General features: G+C 37.4%; 4 protein-coding genes across 4 annotated transcripts in view; 1 reads left to right on the top strand and 3 right to left on the bottom strand.

The window, feature by feature from the left end:
- The window catches only part of LOC105390255 (neural cell adhesion molecule 2), a 119602-nt gene that overhangs the window by 1868 nt on the left and 94725 nt on the right, over positions 1–23009 (top strand). The window lies entirely within an intron of this gene.
- LOC105394358 (trypsin, alkaline C) lies at positions 8448–10663 on the bottom strand. Its single transcript, XM_011566248.3, has 5 exons — positions 10504–10663; positions 10090–10258; positions 9514–9763; positions 9095–9223; positions 8448–8727 (listed from the first exon to the last, which is right to left on the bottom strand). The coding sequence occupies exons 1-5, from the start codon at positions 10544–10546 to the stop codon at positions 8539–8541; spliced, it is 780 nt and encodes a 259-aa protein (XP_011564550.3). The 5' UTR covers positions 10547–10663; the 3' UTR covers positions 8448–8538.
- LOC105394363 (trypsin, alkaline C) lies at positions 11275–13045 on the bottom strand. The gene is made up of 4 exons (XM_011566254.3): positions 12907–13045; positions 12355–12523; positions 11820–12069; positions 11275–11688 (listed from the first exon to the last, which is right to left on the bottom strand). The coding sequence occupies exons 1-4, from the start codon at positions 12947–12949 to the stop codon at positions 11362–11364; spliced, it is 789 nt and encodes a 262-aa protein (XP_011564556.3). The 5' UTR covers positions 12950–13045; the 3' UTR covers positions 11275–11361.
- LOC105394359 (trypsin, alkaline C) lies at positions 15023–17215 on the bottom strand. The gene is made up of 4 exons (XM_038118990.2): positions 17080–17215; positions 16414–16582; positions 15905–16154; positions 15023–15541 (listed from the first exon to the last, which is right to left on the bottom strand). The coding sequence occupies exons 1-4, from the start codon at positions 17120–17122 to the stop codon at positions 15227–15229; spliced, it is 777 nt and encodes a 258-aa protein (XP_037974918.2). The 5' UTR covers positions 17123–17215; the 3' UTR covers positions 15023–15226.

The raw sequence follows: 23009 nt of genomic DNA, 5'->3' as shown, positions 1-23009 counted from the left end.
TATGTTATTTTCAGAACATAAATCTTGAAGTTAAAAGAACGAAGCATCGTTCAACGAATTTAAAATCACGCCCATTACAAACACAGCATCAACAAATTAGATTAATAATGTTTATGCCCAGAGGGACTCTAGCTTACGAAAAACCGAACTTTCGTAGCGCCGCAGCCGGTGCGCTAGCCTAGACTCTATCACATCGCATCAAACATACCGATTGCATGACGTCCTCGTTTGATTTTCTGTGAAGCAAGAATAACCCCCCAGATACCTAGAAGCCCCTTGCACATCAAGATAAGGTCAAGTGTCCTGGTGTCACGATCGCCTGACTAATTGATAGGTCAGCCGGTGCGACCATTGAGTCCATTCGTTCAACTCCATCACCGGATTACGCATCGACAATTATGCTTATACAGGGGGCTTATTATGCTTCGTGTGCCTATGTTTTGTGCTCGAGTGATGTTGATGTGACGCCGGAGGGCGACCAGCGGATCGGTAGCAATTTTGTAGATATTTTCATGTACCAATGAATTCTTTTCAATTATAGAATCTGAGTACAATTTATAACAATATGTGCTCTGTAAGGTACCTGAAACATTGAGCCTGCACATTTAGTTTAGTATACTTAGTATCAAGATGTGTGCCCGGAATGCATTTTACTTATTCTAAAATGGCGATAGCCTTCGGCTCATCCACTGCATAAATACCACCCTGTATAATATGAACGTTTATTGAATGCGTGTGTGCCATCTTGCCATCTGCGGGGTGAATTAATCGGGAACCAACATTATTTAATGCTTCATAAATTAATACTAACACAAAAATGAATACTGGAAATGAACAGCTGCCGTACCACCACCGCATTCACCACACATTAGCAATTAAAAATCCATAAGCAGCGTCGCTAGCTTGTCAAACATTTGTCATATAAATAAATAAATAAATAAATAAATATGTGGGGACATCTCACACACGGCCATCCGACCCCAAGCTAGGCAGAACCTGTGTTATGGGTGTCGGACAGCTGATATATCTACACAAATACATAGATAGATAGATACTAAATATAAATATCAACACCCAAGACCCGAGTACAAATATCTGTCTTTAAACAAATATCTGCCCCGGCCGGGAATCGAACCCGGGACCATCGGCTCAGTAGTCAGGGTCACTAACCACTACGCCATTCGGTCGTCAAAAAAAAATATCCATACAAGTAACGTCAGATTTAACAAGCGAGCGACATTGTTAATTGCCACTTAATTACTAATGTTCGGTGGTAGCTTTTTCAAAAGATTATTATTTAAGTAATTAATATTTTCAGTTCTTCCAGCGATAAATGCTACTTGAACTCAAAAGAAAAAGGATACAACGACAATTGTGTCATTAGCAAAATTTGTATAAATTGTAAAAAGGTTTTGTATCCAACATATCGGTACAATATCTTTCAGTTACTCGTACCTACAATGAGTAAACAGTATAATTTGGCGAGATAGAATGTACAATGTAGGTACTGTACACTGCTCCTCAAAGGAAAATCTCAGCATAATTTAATTAAGTAGATTGTATTTTAATTAGTAATAATACTGTATCGTAGTCACTTGTTTAATTAAATTGTGAGGATTTGTGTAATATTATAAATGTTTCTGAACAGAATCTCTTTAGTAAAACGTGATATTTGGTTTTCTTCTACTTTGCTGTACCTAAGTATATTTTATTTTCCTAATGTTTTTCCTTTTCATCCATGATCTTCACGATTCTCCTAGATAGCTCTCCTTAGATACCTCATGACCTTACTAATATGGCGATGTTGTATACCGTTTACTTAGTATAGGTAAAATATTTTGCGTCTACCAACTTTTAGTCCCCTGTATTTGCCATAATTTGTCCAGACCAGTGCTAGTAGTAAATTTTTGTGGGCTTAACGGCTCGTGTTGGTAACTTGCGGCAATTATTTACAGTTTTTGGCAGCAAGGCTCGTCCCGTCCCGCCCAGTTTGTTGCTGACACTTCTGGTACTGTTACTTACTCTGTGGTCGGTTTAAAGCACTCTCTCATATTTAATTTGCTGAAATTGTTTTACATGAAATATGTTGCTGTATTTGGATATGTTATAGTTAAAGTCTGTTGTCTGTTAGAATGCGTTATACCTATTTAGTAAAAATCAGGTAATTTGTAACAGAATGGATATTACTGTATTGACTAAAAAAGATAATGTATGTTATGAAAAGACAATTCATTCTTGCATTTTATTTCCGACGATGTCCCTAATTAATTTGAAAAAAGAACTAAATACTCACACAACACGACACCAAACGCGTTAAGGGTCGGCAATAGGCAATCGAGGGTTGGCATTGTCATAGAATTATGTAGTAAATGATGCTCTACAGCCTTGAAAAAAATCACACCGGTAGTCGAAGAGTCTAGCTAGGTGCTAAATCATTCGAATTTAAGTAAAAGCTTATGGATAACTGTAAATTAAATTCAGAATATGACGAAAAACCAGTAAATGACACTCCCGTATTGTAACAACTGTGTCGTAATCATCCAGAATTTTCATATGATTTTTATCATATTATAAAGTTAGTCCAAGCCTTTAACTTTATAATATGATAAAAATCATATGAAAATTCTGGCGCTAAATACCTTGTTTTTTAATAAACACACACTTATTTTGTGTAAATTAATCCCAAACTTGAGCAATTTTTTTCCCTCAAATCTTCATACAAATATCTATGGCGGTTTTCTGTGTTATAAAATCATAAACACAAGTGACGTTTGACTCAGTTGGCCGCTGGCCTCCAAAGAAGGGTCACGTCGGTTTAGGCAGCACTGACAGCTCGCGATCTTATCGTGTACATATACAAAATCACTGCACATTGGTTGTCATTGCACTTTTTCAACTTTTATGACACCAACATAATTTGATTTGAAATTGAGGAAGCATAATTCTTCCAGTATATTCAATACATTAAATTAAATTAGATAGTGTGCAATATTCTCGTGACATTACAGTCTCGTAAAGGTCTGATGAGGAGCAGGAATATAGCGAATGGATCTAAGTGATGACAATACGCACGAACATTAGGTTAGGGATTTTTATTTTTTTATTTTATTTTATGTTTATTCAGGAAACTAACAGCGCTTATAAAACATATGTGACTTAAGATAAGTAATAGTGTACAAGGCCAATAATAAGTTTCCACATTATTAACTAGTAACAAGTTGTAAACGAAACAAAACAAAGTTATACATTATACATACTGAGTAACAAAGTGACAAAATACCATTCATAATTCTACATCATTTTCATGGAAGAAAATCTCAACAAAAAAAAAAAAATTAAGTGCAAGTAGAATGAAAAGATAACTTATTCGTATTTAATGAATATGAGGAGTACTTACTTATTTATAAAGAAGAAGAAAATACATTAATTCCTAAGCATATATGAAATAAATACATACATACATACATACATACATAGGTGCAATGTATAAACAATAAAGATCATATTTAAGTAGATATTTATTAGCATTATAAACATAAATACATATTTTATATATATAAATACATAATATATAATAATCCGATACGTTAAATATGCATACCTACTCATAACAGCAGATTAAGTTATAGGTAATATTATATTTATATTTACGATTTGCCTTTCAAATTTGGTTAAGTATAACTTTTTTAATATTGTTTTTGAATAAAAGTTTTGAACCGCTAAAGATATCAACCTCACTGAACTTTTTATTGTACAACCTGGGAAGTCGGCTGAGGACTGCGTTTTGGGCGTAATTAGTGGAGTGTGGGGGGACGTGTAGCAGCGGGGTGTGCCGCGTGCGGCGGCGCGGCGCCGCCAGCGCGAGCCGCGCCAGCAGCTCGGGGCAGTCCAGCCGCCCGCGCAGCAAGTCGAACAGCAGACTCATGTCCATTAATGAACGTCTCTCGTCAAGAGTGAGTAGGTTGAAATGCCGACAATTTTCAGTATAATCGTTAAATCGTATTTTATTTCGGAAATTTAGATGTTTGAGAAATATCCTTTGAGTACGTTCAATCTTTTGCTTGTAAGTTATATAACAGGGTGACCAAATGGGGCTTGCGTACTCTAGAATACTGCGCACATAGGCATAGTAGACCACTAGCAGACTGTTCACGTTCTTAAAGGCTTTGCATGTACGGAGCACAAATCCTAAATTCCGATAAGCTTTACTGAAAGTAATTCCCACATGATGACTCATAAGCATCTTTGAGTCTAGCCACACTCCAAGATCACGGACCAACTCGACCCTCTGTACTGTAACGTTATTGAAATTATAATTAAATGTGATAGGTTTATGTTTACGCGTAAAACTAATACATTGACATTTACCGATGCTTATAGCAATATTGTTTCTGTCATAATAAGTTTGTAAGTTGGTAAGGTCATTTTGGAGCAGTATGCAATCTTCTATGGAACGGATTTTCATGTATACTTTTTTGTCGTCAGCATATAAAAGATGATGTGAATTTTGAAAACAGGTGTTAATATCATGAATATAGACGTTATAGATCAAAAATACAGTCTCTTGGTGCTGGTTGAGGTATGGTCTCGTGAGGATCTGATGAGGGCAGTAACACGGTGGTGGCTCAATTTTATTTCAAAGATGTTAATAGCTAAAAGCATCGAGTTTGGGCTATTAAGTATGTTTTTCAGAGAGAGAGAAAGAGATTTTATTTTTCCTCTGGATGTGTTAGGTTTACTGGGTTTACTAAGTTCATTCTGTTAATGGCATCAAGTTGTTATGTGTTCATAAGTAATAATTATTTATTAACAAAATGCTGATGGTTCTCCACGAAAATGTAAAAATAAAAATAAAATAAATAAAAATAAATTCGTAACGTAAAATTGTCAATGACGGAATTTCTTCTATAGACAGTAGCCACAAAAAAAAACAAACGATAGATGGCGTGATTTGAAGATAAAGATACATTTATTCGACACATAGACAGCAACAACAAAAAAAATACAGATTTAAAGAAAACAAACACATAATTATACAAAACATCAAAGAAAAAAAAGGATACACATCAAAATAACTGGAAAAAATATAAGCCCTAATTTACTTGTGTGGGACAGGGAGTACCATAATATTTTTTTTGGGTTACTCCCCATCTATGCGAAATATCAGCTTGATGTCTATCTTTACCCGTTTCTGAGAAAAAGGGCGGTGACAGACGGACAACAAAGAGATCCTATAACGGTTGCTTTTTTTCTTTTGACGTTCGAAACCCTAAAATTAAGTAAAAATATTATGCTGCTACCAAAAAATGTACTTACAGGTATTGAAAAAGCGGTATATAGTACTAAACAAATTATAAACAAACAAAAAACCCGACTGCACTGTACGCTAAAAATATGAAAACAAGTCCCAATGTTAATGGAAAGTATCGTAGGCGGGGACCAGCAGAGGGTTCACCATTTAGCTGAATGTTACTTAGAAAACGGCTTTGAGTGGCGGTCAAGTTGGTCCCCGCCTGCGATACTTTCCATTAACATTGGGACTTGTTTTCATGTTTTTAGCGTACAGTCGGGTTTTTCGTTTGTTTATAATTGTATTTTTTTATTTGTAACTTTTTAGTTGTTTTTATTTTATGAAATTTTACGTCAGTAGTTCATGATCATTTTTTATTTCAATAATTTTGGTGTTGTTATTTAAATACCTTCAATATGCATATTTTTATAATGTGAAAATCAAGCCCTTTCATTTGATACCTTACACGGCAAAGTTGAATTATTATTTTTTCGATCATCACGTTATGTCCTCTAGAGGGCGCTATGTTCATTTTAATGGGACGTCACATAGCCTATAACCATCGCGCCATCAATACGCTTCTAATAATACCTCATACATCAAAATCTATCAAGCCGTTTAGGCTACAGGAGGGAACAAAGAAACAGACAAACATACATACATACAATCAAAAAACATTACCCTCCTCTTTCGGCAGTCCGGTAAAAAGGAGTAAGACAGGGGGTCGTTCTGAAATTTTGCTCTACGAGTTTTGGAAATTAACTTTGTTGGACATGTGACTTTTTACCATGGAAAACGAATATTTTTTTTCGCGAATTTGCAAATCTCGTAGAACAAAAGTTGTTCAGAATGACCCCTTGAGTCATCCCCTTTTGGCTTAGTATAGCCCTTTTGCGACACTATGTATTTACTTTGCTTTGTCGTCGGGGTTCAGTTGGCTGGAGAATGCCCGAAACTTATTATCTACACTTTAATACTTGTAGTTACCTTTCTACAAGTAAATACCACATTTGTTTGAGAAAGCTAATCGGGTTCCGAGTATAGAGTAAAGTGGCACCCCTATTAATTTCTACTCTTTCCTGGTGCCTACCAGTGTAAGTAAGAATTATACTTACTTACCCTAAAATCACCCAAAATGTACTTGAACATAATTGTCAATAAAGTTGGCGAGTAAAAGTTTATCGACCCACTGTGCAAACTTACATGTGTGCGTGTCACTGCGTGTGCTGTGTGAAGAGCATTGAAAACCCGAAATTGGCGCGGCACGTCACCCTGTACGGGCCCTTAAACGACACACACTGAAAATAAAATTCTCAACAATCGAAAATGTCAAACTGAAAACGGGCCGTATAAACTACGTTTAAGTGTAACCATTACTCGAAAAGTTTGTACATTCGCACACCACAAGCCACGACTATTTATTTTGTTGTAACAACTACGAAACAAATATTATCCCTCTTCAATAAAAGTCCCCTGTGGCCCCGTGTGTATCCAGCGTAGAATTATAAAGTACTAGCAGTGCCCGCGAGCTTCGCTTCGCCTTAAAAAGATTTTCCCGTGGGAATTCCGGGATAAAAAGTAGTCTATGTTCTTTCTCAGGGTCTAGACCATATGTATACCAAATTTCATTCAAATCCGTTCAGTAGTTTTGGCGTGAAAGAGTAACAGACAGACAGACAGACAGACAGACAGACACAGTTACTTTCGCATTTATAATATTATAAGGAATATGGCCTGGTAACACCGACTCTAACTTATGCTGAGAAAGAGATACACTTATAGTTTAAGGTAAAGGTGTGGCGACTCTATTATAGCTTTGCTTACTTACCTAACTCTTAATAATGGTAATATTATAGATGTGTATGCGTTTGCGTACCCTAAGTGCATTGTATTCATTCTATAACTTAACTATCAGACCTGTACGTCTTATGTAGGTCCGTTTGATAGTTTCCGTTTCCTCGTAATGTCTCGTATACAAAGTGCGGAAATTATCATGAACATTTTTACACATAATATATGTATTAGTTATTATGCAGATGACAGAAAAAAACGTTTTCGTAAATTCCGAAACTCATACTAGAGGCTATGATAATTATATTACAAAATACACATTCCAGTCGAACCCGTAAGTGGACATGACACCCACAGGCGTGTGTGCTGAAATTGTAAGTGCTTCCAGGAATAAAGCAATTTAAACTTTACTCGCATAGTCAAATATAACCTACTACCTTCATAATAATCACTTTCTGAGGCTTCATCCATTCTAATTAATACGAACTTTGTTTATTAAATTTGTTTTGACTAAAATAAATTATTTTGTACGCAACAACTTTCCCTTTGAGACGAATCAGTTTGGCGTAACTCTTCAGAAATCGTTTATACTTGCCTACTAACTGTACCATTATAATATTTATCCATACAAAATTTTTTTTATTAAGAAGATTATTAGGTACTTATTATAAAACTTTTCTAAAAATACCTAAATCACCTAGTTAGATGAAGATTAAAATAGCAAAAATGCATTGGAAAAGGTAAATCTGATAGCTACGAAAGCACACACAATCATATTAAATTTACCTAACAACTTAAACTTTTTCGTTTGGCGTTAAAATCATGTAAACAAGTAATTATTATAATTACTTGACACGCTGCTGAACTACAAACTACTTTATCTCGTCGTCTTAAAGCTATTTATGGCCCAGCACGCACGGACGCTGCGTGGTCCTATGTTTCCACATATCGCTCTTATTTATAACAATAGCTGTAAAATTCCAATTTTGCCTGAAGACAAAGTTTTACCACCGTGAAGAAGTTTTACTTAGTGAGAGGCGCCTGTAACATCACCAAGTTTATATTAAAACTTAGCATACGTACAGTGGGGAAGTTGCCCAATAAGATTAGTGGTTCTCCTTATGACTTTTGAAACTCACACTGGGGAATATTTTAAAGTGATTATTGTTGTTTAGCTTTGAACAGTGGCCTTGGTGCGTTGGTTATTAAGTTACTCCTGACTGCTAAAGAGGGTTGTTATGCGTTTAACGTGTCTTTTTACGGGGTAATGTATGCGTGTGGCATCGTAGCACCTTAATGGATGTACGGATTTTTTCCCAATCAGCCTACTGATAATTATTATTTAACTAAAAATAAAAACAGAGGCTATCATTTCAAATATATTTTACTTGTAACTGTAATGCAACTGCATCTGACTTACAACATCATTTACAATCCGCCGTCAACCAGTAACTCTCCTAAGGATTCTCAGCGACTTCGACGATCCAGTTGACGTACTTAGGCACCAGGGTGCTGACAGTATTGAGGTCCTTGTCACCACAGAGCTTGCCCCACGACGTGATGCCGTAGATAATGTCTCTCTCTGACACCAGCGGAGCCCCGATGTCGCCGTAGCACACGTCACCCTCGATCACTGAGGTGCAGACCTGGAAGAAAGTGGTTTATGTGATAAGACCGCCTTTTATGTGTTATGATAATGTGAACGACTTACGTCGATAGAAATATCACTGGTATTTGTATGCGTTTTATTAGTTTCTAACGTTACCGACAGGGGCGCTGATCAAGATGTCATACCAATTGCTATCGAATTACGCTACGACTTGAGTCGACAGTACTTGTGAATTGCACACTATCTCCGGTTCTTCTTCTTAGAGTTGATATCGGTTTTTAACATAAGAGCGGGGTTTGCCACCGTGGTGAAAGAGTTACCCAGTTAGAATAGCATCAGTCGCTGTCCATCTTCGTTCCTATATCTCGTTAATGTGTACAAACAAATAAAGAGTATCAACACACCATGCCATCCTGTACAGTCGGCCAGTTGTTGCCTTCCTCCTTCAGCTCCTGGTAGCGGGTGGCGCAGGTCTGCTGGTTGGCGATGGTCACCACCACCTGCTGAAGCTGCTCTGGCAAGTCTCCACCCGCCTGTTGGAGAGAGACGCTTGATTACTGTTTGAGAAGGGTATAGAGGATATTATGTTGTCGGTATTTTAAGAGCTTCAATGCTTGATTGAAGAAATTGTCTGCTGAAAGCTGTTTGTTATAGATTCTTGAGATGGACCTAACCAGGATCGGTTCGTCTATTGAAATATAAGTAAAGTTATTGTTGCTCTTACAGCATGGATGAGGAAAGCCAGCATTTGAGTGATTCATCCTATGACGTCACCCAATTATGTCACCCAATAGCAATAAACAAAAAAAACAATAGAACTCACCGCAACAGTGCCGAAACCAAGTGCGGTGACGCGAGCGCCTTCACTCAGGATATACGACGCGCCGGCCAAGCGCGCGAGACCAACACTGGAAGACAACACCACGACCTCCTCTAGCTTGACGATGGCCACGTCGTTGTGGAAGTTGTCATAGTCGGGGTGCAGGATGATCCTGCGGACGGGGTGCTTGCTGCCTCCGGTGCCGGTGTAGGAGCTGCCGACGCGGACCTGCCATTGCTCCTTCTTGTCGCCGCTGGAATAGGAAGTGTAATCGATGTTGAGGATAGTGCAGCGGTAGTTAAGACTTACATTTTTGTTCATGTAAGTAAGTACATTTTGACTAAAGTAAATAATTGATTGGAGAACCTATCGATTTAGCTGATGGTTATCATCATACCAATCTAGAAATAGGGAGTTTAGACAGAGAGTTTTGACCTTTGTACCTTTTATTAAATGGACTTATAATAAAGCTACATACTCGCACTTAAACAAAGCAGACAGTAAACCACTACGCTACTGTCTTCTCTATAGATTTATCCAATACTGTACAATATTCATCTAACGTCCCCATATACTCACAGGAAGCAATTAGCAGCCGACAGGACGGAGCGGGTGGTGAGCAGGGCGCCCCCACAGCCGCTGCCCCAGACGACTCCAGCCCAGGAGTACTGCATGTCGGCAAAGAACTTGTAGTCCTGGATGGAAGCCGTCTCTCCACCGGCGATGCGCTGGTGAGGCTTGGGGACCGCTGTTGATAGTCATTACAATTGTGTTTAAAGAAAACGCCGTCAAAGTAGATTCAGCCAAACGTGAGATCAGTGATCAACATGCAGGTCAAAGTCTCATTTTTAAAGTCGATTAAAACAATCACCAACGAACTATGGTTATCGATGTAGCTGTAATCTGTAAGATTATGTTGCAGTGGGCGGTGATATCTGCCAATGAATCGGTAAGAGTAGAGATTGGACTGATGTGAAATTAAATTAAACTTACCAAGAGCGGCCCCAAATAAGGCGAGGAAAACAAAATAACGCATTGTTCTGGAGCAGTTATTATTAAACACTAGTTGAAAAAAATATTAAAAAGGATTTATATATAAATTTTACTATCAATGCAGGTACCGAGGTACCTAGATTATGAAACTAAATAATCAGCAGCTGTTTAAGTCCAATCGAATGATTCCTCGGAAAATTTATGATATGCCTAATCCTACCACAACATTATTTATGGCAAAAAAATATTTTAGGCTACTAGGCTTTTAATGCTGATAAACTGTTACGTCTTGATAAGCTTTATGTATTGTTATGATTATTTTATGATTGATTTACTTACATAATACCTGCTTCAATATTTAATTTGAAGATTTCAAGCAAGGATAAACACACAGTTCGCGCAACAATTCAAAGTCTACCAATCTACATTATGTCACTGTATGTTATTATATCAGAGTATATGTAGTGATATTGGTGATTCATATTCTTCGTTGGGATGTAATTACAGTCCTCATATAGTATCCGATACTAGATCCCTGAGTCTCATCTTTAATTTTATTTTCTTGTTAGAAAATTATAACGATATACCTCAATAACAGGAATGGTTTTAGTTTTTGGGACTGCACTCAAACTATCTATGGATGTAATAGAAGTATGTATTGGCAATCCTACAGGATTTGCCATATTTATCTTTAATATTGTAAAATGCAATTAGCTAGAAATGAGTAAGAAGAAGATAGGTAATAAAGGATTTCAAATAAAAACCAAAAAATGAATCTTAACTATTTATATGACAAAACTCATACGTTCTCGCAAAGATGTTTGTATGCGACAATTTTCGGCAACACATAGATGTGACTTAGGCAGAGCCTTCAGCGACAGAGATGATCCATTCGGTGTAGCGGGGGACGAGGGTGTTGACGATGGGGTGCTCTTCATCGGCGCAGTTCTTGCCCCAAGAGGACATGGCGTAGAGGACGTCACCGTCAGTGACCACGGGGGCACCGTTGTCACCGTAGCAGGCACTGCCACCGTCGGCGGAGACGCCGGTGCAGACCATGCCGGCGTCGATGGTGGGCCAGTAGGGGAACTCCTCCTGGACAGCGTCGTAGATGGCGAAGCAAGTCTGCTGGTCGACGATGTTCACGTCAACCTTCTTCAGCTCAGCGGACTCCTCGACTCCCTCCTGTAAACAGATTGAATGAGTTTGGTAAATAAAAGTTAAACAAAACTCTAGCATTGATCTTATGAGAACTTGATAACTGAAGCAACATATATCGGATATATGAAAACGGAAGATGGAAGAGGAAAACTTACGACTTCAGATCCGTATCCCAGGGCGGTGATGGTGGAGCCCGCAGGCAGGATGTAGCTGGCGCCGGCGAGACGAGCCAGACCGATCTTGGTGGTGAGGGTGACCACGTTGTTGAGGATGATGACGGCGACGTCGTTCTTGTACCTGTCGAACTCGGGGTGGGGCACAATGCTCTTCAGGGTCTGCACGGAGCCGCCGCTGCCAGAGACTGAGGTTCCGAGACGTGCGCGCCATTGGAAGGTTTCGTCACCGCTGCAAAAAGACAGAATTGTTTCGAGTAAGTGGAGCTGTTGAACCTGATTGATGGTGAGAAGACATCCAAGACTTTGGAGAAATGAGATCAAAATATGACAACAAACTTAAGCAGCGTCGCTCGCATGTCAAATCATACGTAACTTGTATGCATCTGACATACATTTGACTGGCGAGGAGGTACGGTAGCAGGTCCTAGACTAGTATCGGTAACCGTATCGAAAATATTAGCCAATGAGATTAGATCGTGAGTTGCTGAATCGTCAGCAACGGATGAGGACATACTTGTAGCAGGAGAAGACGGAGATGAGGACGTTGTTGCTGACGAGGGCAGCGCCGCAGGAAGGCTCGAAGTAGACTCCTCGGTTGGAGTACTCCATGTCGGCCACGAAGCGGTTCTCCTCGATGGTGGTGGTCTCTCCGCCGACCACGCGCTGGCTGGCCTTGGGCGCCGCTGTGGGAGAAAGCGTTGAACGTGAAAAAGATGAAGATGCTGTAGAGTCTATGGATGATGGAACAGTGGCAGATAAAAACTACGTAAAGCTATGTTTAAATTTTACATTTTTCTTTATATAATGTAAAGAAGTTTAAATTGAGAATATAGAGAGACATGCTTTAACTAGAGACTAGTTTCAGATAAGTCTTAAGACTTAACAGAACTTACTCTGTATTTAATTCCACTCTAATACCTACTATACTCATATTTTTTGGAATATGACCTTGCAACTTTCGTTAAGTTGCAAACAAAGCTACAATGCAATGACCTAATTTTTCCTATGATGATAATGATTCTATTATTATTATTCAGTTTACACTTGTTAGAGCTAATATTCTTACCCAGAGCGACTCCGAAAAGAGCGAGAACGATCAAGGAGCGCATTGTTCTTGAGGTAAGTCACAAAACACAAATGTACCTGCAACGGAACGCATTTTTATATAATTTTCATTATCAATGAAGATTATGTTCTTAGCTATACAAACTTATCTATTAACACCAATCGTGTGATTATTGTTCGGTAGATACTTTTTAGTTATAGGTAAGTATGTTTATAGGTTTATGGCAGATACGTGGGTGCCTGTACCCAATTATGTCATTTATATTATCATTGATTGTTCAGTGATGTTATGTTTTATAGATTGTTATCTACTTAATACATATGGCAGCACGCATTTCTCTTAGGTAGTCTGATATAGCACTATCCCCTAGGCAACATTATGCTTCATTATATTTCTCATGTAATTCCATATTTCCAGAGGGTTCTAATAAACTATTTTAGAAGTATTCTCTGATGTGATGATCACTTGCCTGGAATCTTTGTGCATATTCCCATAAACTGTTTTCCCAAGTCCACTGAGAGTTGGTGGGTTCCATATCCATATTTATGTACAGATTGTACGTATGTACGTACAGGTTTCCTCACTTACCTTTTTCCTAGCTTAACCTCTCATAGCTTACCTCTGGTAGAAAAGAATCCTAACCCGACTGAATTGCCTCCACTCCTTTTATTCACATTTACGCATCATACATTCTTTTCACATGCAGGTCTTCTCTTCTAAAACAATTTATCAAAATTTTACATAGCATGGCGTGTCTACATGTAGTATTAGGTATTTCGACGTACACCTACCTTACCAAAGCCAGCACCAACATGACCTATGAACGTTTTAAAAAATAAATATTTTGTGTAGGCTCTAAACTAACAATGAGCATTTCATGATTATTATCACTCGTTTGTAAGGTGTTGCTTAAAAAATCGTTGATAAAAATGGCTAATTCTTGTACTTATTCTACAACTCGTTTAAAGGAATATGCATATTATGTAATAACTAATCAACCTGTTTAATGCAAATTTTCTCAGGTCTATCTCTCAGAGGGGTAGGACGAGACTATGGACTGCCAAGTGCCACCATATTTAATTATTTGTACAAATTTTTTTCGCTTCCTCTACATCCAAAAGTTTCTTCATACACGCTCCTCAGTTTCAGAAGCTCATACTTAATGAGGCTGTTCGTAAGTCATCTTTCATCGATCCTTGCGATAAGATAGCAATAAATAATATATCTAAGTATCTATCTGTACTTTTTGATGTGACACCAAATCATCTCAACATCCTTTTTTAGGTTTTGATCATTAGGTTTTCGTTTTGTTCAACTCGATCTCTTTTAATACGTCATTATTCCTCAGTCTTTAATTCCGTTTTTGTTCAAATACTTATCAGAGTATCTCGACAGTATTTACCTACTGTACTGTCACCCTTCTCAGCTTTAACTTTGGAGTAAGGGGGGTACAATGGATACTTCTCCTACCCATGATCATCCAAACGAGCTTTTTCAGAAACGTTTTTACCACTTATGAGAGAGTGCAAGATCGAGGAACCAAGAGGGAAATAAAATCATTATTTCCCTCTTGGAATCTTCATTCGATATCTCCTTTTCGTTCTCCATCGTTATTTTACATTCAGTCACCTTTATATATTTCATAATCCATTCCACTTTTACTATCATTCATTTCCATTATGTAAACTATTTTTATATTAAAAGCAAAAAGTTTAACTTGCGGCTCTAGCAAATATTACAATTTTTCATACAGAACAGAAATTGATGATTGATGTTTGTGTAAACTACACTTTATATGTACCTGGGGTACTCACTATGTTGCTAAGTAAAAGTAAACTCTATCTAAGCTAAAGTGTCCGAATTTATCTATAAAATCTTGAATTAGCACAAACCGTTAATTAAGAAGCCTAGTTTTTCATTCATGCAAAATTAATTGCAAATTCACCTAAAAAAGGACTGTTTTGCCCGGTAACTATACTTACAGAAAATCACAATGTTATATTTGATTATCTGCGACTGTTACACTAACTAAAACTTAACTTTACAACTTTTTTAACGAGCGATTTAGTATATGGGTTATAGAAAGGAATTTATTAATTAAAAACAATACAGTAAGTACTTTGTGAGTCTTTTATTTCTTACCTAATAACCACATAAAAGTCAGAGTGGTTAACTATCTTAACTAGAAAGGTAATTACTGAGTGTAAAATCTAGTAGGTACTTAGTATATTATTGTAGTCATGGCTGGTAATCTTGTCGATGGATATTTTAAACAGCAGTAAAAATAAAAAAAATAGTTTCACTGTAAAACATAAGAGTCTTATACGGAGCCAACGATGAAGTCGATGTAGTTGGGGACCAAGACGTTGACGATGGGGTATTTGTCGTCGTTGCAGTTCTTTCCCCAGGAGGTCAGAGCGTAGATGATGTCATTCTCGGAGACCAGAGGGGCACCGCCGTCGCCGTTGCAAGCGCTACCGCCGTTAGCGTTAGAGGCCGTGCAGACATTACCCTGGCCAATAGTGGGCCAGTGGGGCTCAGTAACCTTCAGCTCCTCGTAAAGGTCGATGCAAGCCTGCTGGTTGCTGATGCTCACGTCAATCTTCTTAAGGCTGGGAGACACGTCACCAGCGTCCTGTAAGAAAGTTAATGATTGAATTAGCGCTTATAGTGCTTATGAAAAAGTATTGTTTGGAAGAGATTTTTTGTGTTTCTCTTACCACGTTTGGTTTGAATACAAAAATATTTGGACAATTATACAAAAGCCGGTGCAAAGTAAAACACGAGATTAGATTTAAATCGTTCCTGAAAAGCAGGTGTATATATATGGTGTAGCTCTGTTGTTGTAATCTATAGCAGCCAGTAGATTACTAATAGATGATAACGGTTGTTAGATGAAGCAAAAAATATTAGCTTCGGTAACAGAGTCTAGGAAAGAAAAATTCAGATGTAGGTATTGTGGAGAAATGGACCGAAATTGAGACTAAACGCAACTTACAGCAAGCAGACCGTATCCGAGAGCAGTGACCACGCTGTTCTCGGGCAGGATGTAAGAGGCACCAGCCAGGCGGGCGGCTCCAACTTGAGGGGACACAGTCAGGAGGTTGCTCAGGATGAGGACGGCGACGTCGTTCTGGAACCTGTTGTAGTCGGGGTGGATCCTGATGGCGCTGAGCTGGTGGATGCTGCCTCCGCTGGCGGTGGCCGAGCTGCCGGCGCGCACGCGCCACTGGCTGACCTGGTCTCCGCTGCAAAATAAATTTTATGTGTTAGGAAAAAGGATTTTTTGTAAAGTTTTTGAAATGGTCTGCTGTGGTTTAATTTGGCCGTAACTTCCTGTAATTGGTTACTCCTGTATTACAAATCAAGTAGCACTGTATCTAGGCTATGTGGTCCTCAATTTAACTCTCCAATAATTATAACATTTTCAAGTTCTCTCTCTCATACTCTTAACAACACAGCACTTTTACCAGCATCTTTGCACTACAACCACAAAAAATTACGTACTAGGGGCAGTGAGCAGCGGTCAGGACGGCGTTGGTGGTGATGATGGCTCCTCCGCAGTTGCTGGTCCACACGACTCCCTGCCAGGAGAACTCCAGGTTGGCCATGAACCTGTACTGCTCGATGGTGGTCTCTTCACCATCGACGATGCGGTTCTGGACCTCGGGGACCGCTGGATAAAATGTCAAAATATTTCAAACTATTTTAAATCACACATTTTAAAAGTTATTAGTTCCACGGAAAAACAGCTACGTATGTATAGTTCACATATAGCCGTGGAATTGTGATTATTTCAAAACGTGTGGTGTATATATCCTATATAATCCTACTAATATTACAAACGCGAAAGGTTTTGTGTGTATTTGTTATTCTTTCACGTAAAAATTACTGTATTATGGATAAGTGTTATATTTATGTACGAACCGGTTACCCTGGAGTGACGTAGGTACATGCTACTTTTTATCCAGCATTTCTTACAGCAAAAGATTCCCACATTTTAAGCTCGCGGGGCCAGTTAGTAATCCAAATTTAACAAAACTTAATGTAGACTACTTGAAAGTTTTATAGGATATTTGAATAACGAATTCAAAGAGTATATTATTATGAAGATGAAATTTGATATTCATGATGAACATATTGATGATGATGATAAGAAAACAGAAATCTTACCAAGAGCGGCTCCGACCAGAGCAAGAAGAATCAGGGAGCGCATTGTTCTAGATTAAAATCACGTTAAAACGTACGCTAGTGCTACAAGTCCCTTTTATATAATTTCTCATTATCTAGCTAGATAAAACAGTTGATATTATTAGAATATTAATCCGTTTATTAGCCCAATTTTGAAATTGTTATCAGCTTCTATGTAAATTTATTGCTGTACGAATTAGTACCAATATATATTTATATCTTGTTAGGTAATGTGTTGGGTTTTTCTTGGCCATAATTTAGTTATTGATTAAACAAGTGAGGTAGCTTATTGTAGATCTCTCAACCTAGTACCTAGCCATGGATGATTTCAAATATGACAAGGCATTTAACTTAGCAGGTAACTTTTCATTTTTCTATTTTTATTTCGACTAGCGGGAATGGCCAACATTAAACATTCAGTTTATAGTCAAGGATAAAAAATTCGCTGACCATAAAATATTATAAATATAGGGAAGAAATTTAATATTCCATTATAATTTATCATACCATAGTTTTACGTGTCTATTTCTAAATAACGAACTGTAATTTTACCCTAGTTCTTTGCACGATAACAATACAGATACATATCTTACTCACAATCTGCCGCTGACTGCGTGACGCCTCTAACGAGAGGTCTGGCCTGTCGATCAGCTGATTCATTGACTCCAGTATGTACTCACAGTGTGATGACGTCACAACATGGCGCCGACTCGTCGCGCCGCCCTGCGTCTTGCGTCTTGGCATCCCCCGAGTATAGTCGATTCCAAGTTTTGTTGACCTACTCCGTTTTTCAGGGTGTTGCAATTGTATTGTTTGCTGAAGAGTAATTTATGTCGAGATTCTAAGCAACATAATTTACACCATAATTCGCCTATTACAGTAAAACTATAAAGTCCTGAAAACGGAAGTGGATCCTAACCATAGAATAACTAAGTATTCTATGATCCTAACTAATTGTTACAGACCGTATTTAATCGATGTATTTTATTTATTAAAGGACAAATCCGTTAAAAGCCATTGCCAAACGGTATTTTATTTTATAAATGTGTGTAAATGTAAGTAAATAACTGATAATGATATAAAGTCTTTGCAAGTCAGGACTTTATAGTTGGACTATACCTATGTACTTACTTTTTCTGCAACACCAAAGTAAGTTCACCTTATATTTTTATTTAATATACCTCTCCATTCTTTATAATTTTACAATAAGTAATAGACGTAGACGTCATAATCATAGTATCGATAGTGGGCAGAAGCAGCAACAGCTAGACTAAAGACTTTCACACAGTAGAATGGCTGTGTGAGGGAGGAAGTAGATAGAATACATTACTTTTAGTAAATTGTTACTTGTTCCTGAAAAATGTGCAGAAATCTCTACCTTGCTAACTCTAAAATGTTTGTACTTAGTTTATTGCTCACCAATAGGAAATATTTTTTTGTTATGCACATACCGGTCTATAAAAAAACGTTTTCCAATCTAAACCTAAAACAAATGGAAACTAGATTTTCGTCGCATCCGTTGTTGACAACGACTGGACATTTTATTTATAAAACAAATACGATTTTTAGAGTGCGCTATTTGTATTTACATACGATTATGCTGTTCTAAAAAAATAGAGGCATCCTATATTATTATTATTTAATTATTTATTGCACAGATATATAATAAATGCACAAAAGGTGGGCTTAATGCTAAGAGCATTTTCTACCAGCCAACCTACAGAAGGTAGGAATATTAATAGCTGACCGTTTTCGTGGTACAAGATTTAGAAACCTAAATTAAATTATATAGGTATTTATAAAGATTCAAAAATCTCAATTTCCTATCATGGCTATTAAAAACACAATAGCCAATTTAAAAAAAAATCCCCAGGGTTAAAGGATTCTGAAATTAAAGGTATTCGCTGACTGCCCAGGGTGCAGCGGGCAGGTAAATAAAGAAAGCCTTTAAAGTACGAATTTTGCAATTAACGAAAACGAAAAAAGTTTACTTCAAAGATTAGGGCATAACACCCTTCTTTTTATCAGGGATTCAAAAACTTACCGGCAATCTGAAAGAAGGTTGAGTAAACTAATACATTTTGTCTAAATCATAATGGATAAACAGATAAGTTTAGATTGAGGGGGAAAGTTCGTATAAATATTGGCGGTTTCGTTATGCATCCATCATGTTTCTGTTTGACTTCGACTATTAGAAAAGCGATGGATAACAAAGGTTTACTTAACTTATCTCGATTAATGAGTTCGAGTCGAAAAAAGTACCCATACTATTCAATTTAGGATTACAATCAAATAATACTGCGTATTTAATAAGTAGCACAGAACTATTGATATCCATTCACATGGAGCATGTTGCCAAAACCACGTGTAGCACTGTTCCAACATCTCCGCATCCCTGCCCCCCTGACCTAGAGGCTACACTCCCGGCGCCGCTCTGTCGCGCCTTCCCGACGCCACTCCTGAAACCACCAGGCACTGAAAACCCCGCCCTACCTACATCCCTCATACTAACCGGAGATCAACTGGATTTGTCAGCCACTCACTACTGTCTAGTGCTCTGGAGCTGTGGTGCCGTTACTACGGGATACGGATGGTGTGTCTAGGGTTTTTGGTCCGTGTTTTATGTTGCGAATGCGATGAATCTGATCGTTAAAACAGGTATTAAGTGGTAGGTAGAGACTTAGTTTCAGTGCCTTTTTATGGTTTAGACACACACAGATAGCATGACGGCACACTGGTTACAATAGAGTACCTCTTTTTCCTTCATGGGCCCAATAGATAAGTACTTGACGAACAACTTACTTTGACGAACTCAATTCAGGCGCAGAAAAGATTTTGTTTAAACTAATTCTTGATCAGCTATGGCTGGAAGGTGGTGAACTCAGGGGGTAATTCTGAAAAACTTTTGCTCTAGGATTTGAAAATTCGCATAAAAATAATATAGTATAAGCAGTTAATCTCCGTAACATCGCAGAAATTATCTTAGCTGAAACGAGGTATAGACGATAATGAGAACATAGGCGCGGGCGTACCGATATACTATAACTCTTATACCTACGTACTTAAGCCAATCTTTTATTAATATTTAACTTCAAAGTTGTAAATCGCGGTGAAAAGCTCCGCAACAGGGGGTTTTTAGTTGATTCATATAGAGTGATATGACGAAAAACTAAGTTTCGGAGCGTTGCTGCACCAGCCACGACTCTATCTCGTATTGCACGAAAGCTCCCGTTCGTTCGTTTTTCGTCAGTATAGAGTGACCCTCCAGTCGTGCAACACAGCAACAAGCGCCATTACTCCCTCGAGCGATGCGCCAACAAAGAGCGGTATGCAAATGTCGACTAATTGGCCTAATGTGCATTCACTTAATATACCCGTTAGAGCCCTTAATTACCTTGAGTGGACTGACGGCCGCTCCTAAATATCATCACTGTAATAAACCAACACCCTGTATAGGTATACCTTGGAACCGCCTGGAAAGCGTGAAGATTATGCTACAACCCTCAAGTCTTGTACCCCCACTTTTCATAAGTTTTTAAGTCGTTACATGGAAAAAAAAAATTTTTGCGGATACCATACTTTCAGAACTTACTTAAGCTTGCTCGATTCTCGAACAAAAGCTCTCCTCATAAGCCATTCATAGAACCTACAAACGGTTTGTAAGAGATTTATAAATCGGAGAAATACCTACTTCTGACTACAGAATTCTGAGTCTTTGTTCAATGAAAAAGTCAAAATACATGTATCACCGACTACTAAACCAACTAAGTTCTAAAAATAGAATAGAAGGTCTATGAATAAGGCAGTTAGTGTTTTTATCAATTCGAATATTAATCAATTCGACATTATAATAAGGTTTGGCTTAAATTTAACATGTCTAAAGTTTTTATTGGTTTGGTTTAGTGTAAAAGTTTTTATGCCTTCAGCCTTAATTTCCCTGCGGCTGTCGGAGTAGAGGTCAAACATCCCCAATATTATAAAATGTAAATTCTAACCAAACCAACAACAAATTTTATAGATACAAAGAGTGTTGCAGCTGTTTTAGAGGAGCAAGCATCGTAAATAAAATAAAAACATTCTCAAGTTTGTTTTTCTTCAAACATAGCGTGGTTTATCTTTATGCATATTATAGAGGTTTCACATTATGGCGATCTGACCATAAAAGTATACTTAAAAGCAGAAATCTTAAGAATAAATTGGGCAGAGTAATAAAACATACTTAAGTACCTACATATTTCAGAATTGATATCACTCGATGCCGTATAATCCAGCAGCTTGCGCATCAAATAATGTTAATTTTATTGTTTTTATGTTATTGTATAAATGAATTGTATGAATTTTATTGATTTGTGTTCTATCTTATTGTAATTTAATGTCAGAAAACATATATTTAAATATATAATTCTTAAAAAATGCATGTATAAATGATAAAGCGAATTTAATTTAATAATGTCAATTGCCTGTAAAAAATATATTGAATAAAGGCTTTATTATTATTATTTGCGCATCGGAATACGTGATGAACGCCCGCCATAACAATTAGAACGCAAGAAGCAAACGCCAATTCGTGCCAATGGCAAGCGGAAATCTCCAACAAAAGGCTTGACTGCAAAATAATAGCTAATAAATTGTTCTGAAAATGGCACCAATTGTACAGTTAAAGCGGTGGAAAAAAGCGCATTAGGGAGCGTTCGGGCAGCACCTGGTTTCATCGTTAGGGGGTTATTGCCTGCTGCAGCGCATACCAAGCGAGAGGAAAATATCGCCAGTCTTTCTTGAGCAAACCCCGCTTGGAAGCTGTCTTATATTTTTAACTTCCGACCGATAATTTGGGTTGTTGTGTTCTTGCTGTATCTGTCTGTAATATACACTAGAAACTGCCAATGCCGCTCACTTAGTCGGCGTCGAACAGTTTAGATAGATAATTGTTTATTGCACACAAACACAGAAATTACAATAGAATATGCACAACATAGACGGTACAAATGGCGGCCTTATTACTAAGAGTTTAGCTACTGGAACGCAGCCTTAATATTGCCTAGCGATTCATAATTTATTGGTTGCTATGTAATAGCGGCCGTAACAAAAAACGATAAGAAAAGGTAAATTATATAATGTTTTACAAACTTATCTAATCAATAAGGATTTGCTAAATTTAGCCAAGTGAAATTATCATCAATCATGATTTGGGAAATACCTATTAATTATGTAATTGAGAGCCCAAATAAAATAATTGTGTTCATGTTGTCATTCTAACAACCAGTATAATTTTATTCTATAATTTTGGAGAGTATCTGTAATCAAAAACATAATATTCTCGTGATTTTTTACTAAATACATTGTGTCAGAGGTCCATGGGGTTTTTTACGAATTACCAAAGGTCATTTATAAAACAAAGGTTGTTCAAACAAAGAATGCCGAGTGAGTCTCTCTCCTTCGGCTTACATTGCTTTGTAACAAAATGTATAGTTTAGAAGAAGCGTAAAATTAGAGTTTGTATTACTTATGTCTAATAATATAATTTTACTAACTTTACTTTTATTATTTCGTCCTTCCATCTAACCAAAGCGCAAATTTTAACGACTTTTGTTTAGAAAACCTTACAATGTTGATTATTTTGCTGTATTCTGGGTAACTCCCAGGAGATCTAACTTGTTAGCAGAATAATTAATGTACATTATGTTAAACCAAGACCTTTAGTAAACAAGATTAAATGAAAACTGTATTTAAACTCTCTATGTTACTTCTGTAAGCTAAATAAATTAATATTAACTACTTAAGTATGTGCACTGTATGTAATTGAGACACCAAAGTACCTACCATGGCTCATGTTGAAAGAAGGCTGTATGTATGCTTGTAACTGAATAAACTGAAAAAAAAAAGAATTATTTCCCATGTAATAAATTATTTTA

Source organism: Plutella xylostella, chromosome 12 (assembly GCF_932276165.1).
Source record: "Plutella xylostella chromosome 12, ilPluXylo3.1, whole genome shotgun sequence".
Taxonomy (NCBI): domain Eukaryota; kingdom Metazoa; phylum Arthropoda; class Insecta; order Lepidoptera; family Plutellidae; genus Plutella; species Plutella xylostella.
Note: the sequence above shows the minus strand (reverse complement) of the source record. Positions and strands in the feature narration are given on the sequence as shown.